Raw genomic sequence first — 5,264 nt, forward strand, 5'->3', positions numbered from 1 at the left:
GGTGACCTGAACGGTGAATCTGAGTGATTTGAATCAAATAGAGAGTTGAATGACTGTAGTGGCGGAGATGACAGCGGTGACCTGAATAAAGAGTTGAATGGCTGTAGTGGCAGAGACGAAGATCTGGATGTTGAATCAGAATGGTTGGATTCAAATGGAGAATTCAATAGTGGCGGAGATGACTGCGGTGACCTGGACGGTGAATCTGAGTGATTTGAATCAAATAGAGAGTTGAATGACTGTAGTGGCGGAGATGACAGCGGTGACCTGAATAGTGAGTTGAATGGCTGTAGTGGCAGAGACGAAGATCTGTATGTTGAATCAGAATGGTTGGATTCAAATGGAGAGTTCAATAGCGGCGGAGATGAAGACCTGGAAGTTGTAGTTGAGGGGGGTGATTCAATTGGTGAACTAACAAAAGGTTGTGTTGATGAGCTGGACGTTGAATCCGAATGATGTGAATAGAACGGAGTGTCTAGAACAATATTATATACATTAACATTATACATCTTTGATAATTTTTTAAATAGATATAATAAAAACTTAGTTCTCACCGAATCGTTGTACTCCAAAAGATGGTGTTGCATGTTTCGTGTATTTTAAAAAGTCTAATATAGAAAATCTCATTTCCTTTAATTTCTTTGTTGCTGTTCTTATTTTTTTATCTTGTGTTTTCCATTTTTTTGCCTGTGGGTCGTGTATTTCTTCTCCATTTTCAGTAAGTAAATAATCATGTATTGTTCCTCTACAATATGTAATTAATCTATCTATAATCAAAATCATTCAATAACGATGAAAATAAATACTCACATAATATTTATGATTAAATAAGTTAGATTATTAGATTATAGGTTAGATTATTATTTAGACTATTGGATAGATATTTATATAGATAAAATTATATATACGGATACACCATACGGTATGCATTCTAAAAAAATCATGTAACCTCATGAACTAGAGTAAATAATTAAAAAGGTTAAATAATATACATAATACAATTGATTAATTGGGAGTAAAACGATCCATGATAAATACATAATACTGTATGAAACATTTCAGATGATATCATATTCAATTTAATTTGTCAGTAGATAAAAAAAATGTAGATATGTATAACATGTGTATATTTTTAACAAGATTAACATTGGTATCTGCAAGAAATCTAATAATAAAGAGACATATAAATATATGTAGTGTATATTACAGTGTACCTATAATATAAAGTTATTTAAAAATTTAATAATAAATGAAAATATTCACTTAATAGACAATTTTTTTTTAAATAATATAAAAACTTAATACTAACCTAAAAATATCCAAGGAGATGGATTTGATACATTAATATGTGTCATTAAATGTCGATGACTGGCTTCTAATAGGTTGCTGGTACGTCTTACACGCCCATTTACAGATAAAATTGTATTAAAGTTACCTATTCGAAAATGTCATGTTATGTTAGTAGATTATAATATATAATTTATTAAATTAGTTTGTACCAGTGATCCAAGTGTTTTTATAGTATCTAAACATTGTTTTCATCTGTTGCCTTTGGAACACGTTAAGATTTACTTTCAGGTCTTCATTATAAAATTGCTTAATTATATCATAACCCTCATGTATTTTATGACTGGGAAGTAATGGCAAAGCCATAAGCATATGAACTAAATCTCTTACTTCAAGATTTTCTTGAAATAGTTCAGCCAAACCTAGACATAAATTATTAATTACTCATTAGTAATAATATTTATAGATTTATTACTTTATTTTTCATTTACCTTTTTTTTGAATATTCCTAAACACACACTGAGCATGGTGAAACCAACACCCATGAATATTGGTTAGGGGAAATACTCTTTTAATAGCATCAATAGAAGCTTGCTCAAAATCAACAGTTATGCTTTTGGGATACCAAGAAGGACATACTTCATTTTTTATAAATTTGAATAAATTAATATATGCTTCTTTGTTTTTTCGACTCATTAATGCATATACAATAGGAAATCCCTGTAAAAGAAATGTTAAAATTGAAAATGTATGCTAAATGTATAATAATGAATTGTAAGGTTTATATTATTCATAGTTACTCAAAATATTATATTTAACAAATTAAGGCTATTATATAACTTATTTGTGTTTATTACACAACTAAAGTGAATATGCATAAAGTACATCTAATTAATAATCGATGGGTATAAAAAACTTACACAATCCATTGATATCCCCATAATTACAAAAAGTTGTATACATTCTCCATTCAATTTTGGCGCTGCTTTGAATGTACCATCCATGATAATATCAGTAGCTGATCTTAAAAGCCTAAAAATATTTGATAAGTTTATTTCTTTAATATTTATATACAATTAGTTTATTTGTACAGCAATATAAAAATTATAAAAGCATACATTATTTCAAATAAAAAAAAATATAATTCAATATTATTTTTATTATTTATATATTATTTTCAGTATAATATATAATATTTTATTATCACATTTTGTGCAAAAATACTTATTTCAAAAAATAAAATATTATACATTTAACAATTAATTATGTTTGTATTAGTTTGTAAAATGTTTGTTATTTTTTTTTTATACAGTGACATTATAAGGAGTTTAATTTCAAAAACGTTGTAAATATCAACAAATAACAATATATAATGCATTTTATAAAGTAGTAAAACAGAAAAATGTATACCTAATATAACCGACCATTATAGTACAATGTCAATATATTGATAAAAATGAAAATAATAAACATATTAATATACCTACAGTAATTTAGTAGTTAATAATCAAGACATGCCACATGGATAATGAATTTGATACTTTTTTTGCAACTGTGGGTTAAAACATTGCTAATAACATAAAAACCAACAAAACAGATCATCTGAAATACCTAAGTACTGAAAATAACCCAAATTCTTTGCTCTTTGAGCCCATAACAATAGGATAAATTAAAAAATGTATTATAAATATTAAAGAGAATACCTCATTCTACAGAAATGAATCATCTAACTTTATCTTAAAACAAATATCAAATTACATACTAATTCCTTTGTAACATATTTTCATTTAGTACTTGAGACGGGAACTTCTAAACAATTTTAAACAAACTCTTATTGATCCGATATTTAAAAGTGGGGATAAAAATGTTTGTTCAAACCATCACCCTATTTCATTAACTTTCACACTGTCAAAAATATTGGAAAAATGTATTAAAACTAGATTGACCAAATTTTAAGAGAAATCATGTTTTTTTCCAAAAATCCATTTGGTTTTAGTAATTATAAAGGCACTTCTAAAGCTGTACAAACTCTTGTGAGTTGTATTCATAATAAGTTGGATGAAGGTAATAAGGTACTTGAAATTTTTCTATTTGAATTTGGTTTTACACATACCTAATTATCATACCCGACAAGATGAAAATAATGTTTTTAGATTAAGAATGTGTTGTAAAGAATAGAAATAAAATAAAGAATAGAATATTAAAATTTGAAAATCATTTTGGTATTAACATCAGCAAATTTAATAATTTTAAAAGTTACAAAAAATATATTAGTAATAAAGTTAAGTTTCTATTGTACATTTTGTATATTATAGTTTATTTACTTTGGTTGTATTATGTGTATAATATGTTTATATATTATATACATTCTTATATTTATTCTTTTTATTAGTTTTTACTCATAAACTATATATTCCTACAAGTTTAGTTAAATTTACATGGTATGTATTTAAGTATAGAACTCTGTGTCTCCTCTATAAGCTTTGATTTTTGGAGACTTCATCATTTCAAAATTCTTAATGTTATATTTATATTATGTACATTTGTGAAATTAAATTTAAATTTATTATTATTATTATTATTATTATTATTATTATATACATAAAAGGTATACATACGCTTTAATTTTTGGAGTAACAAATACAATTGATATTTCATCACTTGTACGACCAACGTAAAACGGGTTTCCATCAATTAATGTTTTAACATTGTATGTTCCAGAAAGTTGTCGATGAAATTCTTCCATGTTTCTTGGTTCTGATGGGAAATTATTTTTTTTTGCTCTAGCCATTTGTCTTTTATAGCTTTTAAAAGACACTGTTAAATTTCTAAATTGTTGTTTACCTAAAACCTCGTTAAATATGACCCTATGACTGGTTTGTTCATTCTTCGATCGATTCATCAGTGTTTTTCTGAATTCTTCAATTAATAACAGTTGTTTTTTACCATGGTCATGAGGAGTATGCAAGAGTAATGTTAATATTTCATTTTCTTCCTGAAATATTTTTCCATTAGCTGGGCATCTAAAATTAAAATATTAAAGGCACATTGTTTAAATATAGATATTACAATCACAGAATAGATTAATTTAGATGTTTAGTAATACCTACATATGGCTATATTAATTAATGAGTTTAATATTCTTACCTTTGAGATTGTCTTCGGTGATAACGACAACGTACGTTTTGTATAATGTTCATTGGTTTTTTGAACCCAATAAATTTCATTAAAACTATCCTTATAATGCATTTTACCTTGACGTACATTTGATACTATACGAACAACAGGTATTCTTTCCATTTCTTTTAATGAGTAAAATAATGTTTTATATTTTAATAATTAAATTGCACAAGGAGTACCTATACGGTTGTACGGACACCATAAACAAAACTGTTAGGTTAGGTTACAGATGAATATAGATTTTATAATAAAATATAAATGTTTGTATTATACTATTTAAGATTTAAATAATTAATATTTCTTAGTGCAGCGACTGAGAAATATTTTGAAATTGTGTTCAATAAAGAAACGTATTATCACACATTGTTATTTTCGTTGATCGTCACATAATGTTTTGTCAACAACTATTATAATATTATAACATGTTAGAATAATAAAATTCTATTTTTACCACGACTATCGATCACCCACGTCATATTTATTGCTCTGTGTTATCTTTAATCTTGGTTTTTACAATTATTATTGTAAAATATACTTTATAATTGATTGTAATTATTACTGCTCAGTTGCGTAATTAAGAAATTTCCCTGTAAAAAGGTGCTCAGAACATAAAAATATATACCTACTACTGATAGTTGTAGGTAGTATGAAAATAAGCAATAGCCAATAGGTACTGCAGGGACCTGAATGTTCTGGTGACACCGGCAATTCTCCCGAAAATGGTGGATTTTGATTTCAACTATATTATCATAAAAATATAATTATGAAATCTAATTAATATTTGATATTGTCTCAAC

General features: G+C 26.3%; 1 protein-coding gene across 1 annotated transcript; it reads right to left on the minus strand.

Moving 5' to 3' along the window:
- Nucleotides 1-543: 543 nt before the first annotated feature.
- On the minus strand, nt 544-4,514 carry LOC111039990. Its single transcript, XM_022323681.1, has 7 exons — nt 4,435-4,514; nt 3,906-4,310; nt 2,208-2,319; nt 1,779-2,007; nt 1,500-1,709; nt 1,310-1,435; nt 544-767 (listed from the first exon to the last, which is right to left on the minus strand). The coding sequence occupies exons 1-7, from the start codon at nt 4,512-4,514 to the stop codon at nt 544-546; spliced, it is 1,386 nt and encodes a 461-aa protein (XP_022179373.1).
- Nucleotides 4,515-5,264: the final 750 nt, after the last annotated feature.

The sequence above is a fragment of the Myzus persicae genome, unplaced genomic scaffold (assembly GCF_001856785.1).
Source record: "Myzus persicae strain clone G006 unplaced genomic scaffold, MPER_G0061.0, whole genome shotgun sequence".
In the NCBI taxonomy this organism is placed as follows: domain Eukaryota; kingdom Metazoa; phylum Arthropoda; class Insecta; order Hemiptera; family Aphididae; genus Myzus; species Myzus persicae.

Bases quoted from the DNA above. Each gene is read 5' to 3' on its own strand.
- LOC111039990 (XM_022323681.1), bottom strand. From the start codon at position 4,514: ATGAAATTTATTGGGTTCAAAAAACCAATGAACATTATACAAAACGTA. The intron at 2,320-3,905 runs GTATGTATACCT...AAATATTTTTAG, and splicing joins GTTACTCCAAAAATTAAAGC to GCTTTTAAGATCAGCTACTG. The intron at 2,008-2,207 runs GTAAGTTTTTTA...TTTCTTTTACAG, and splicing joins TGGGGATATCAATGGATTGT to GGATTTCCTATTGTATATGC.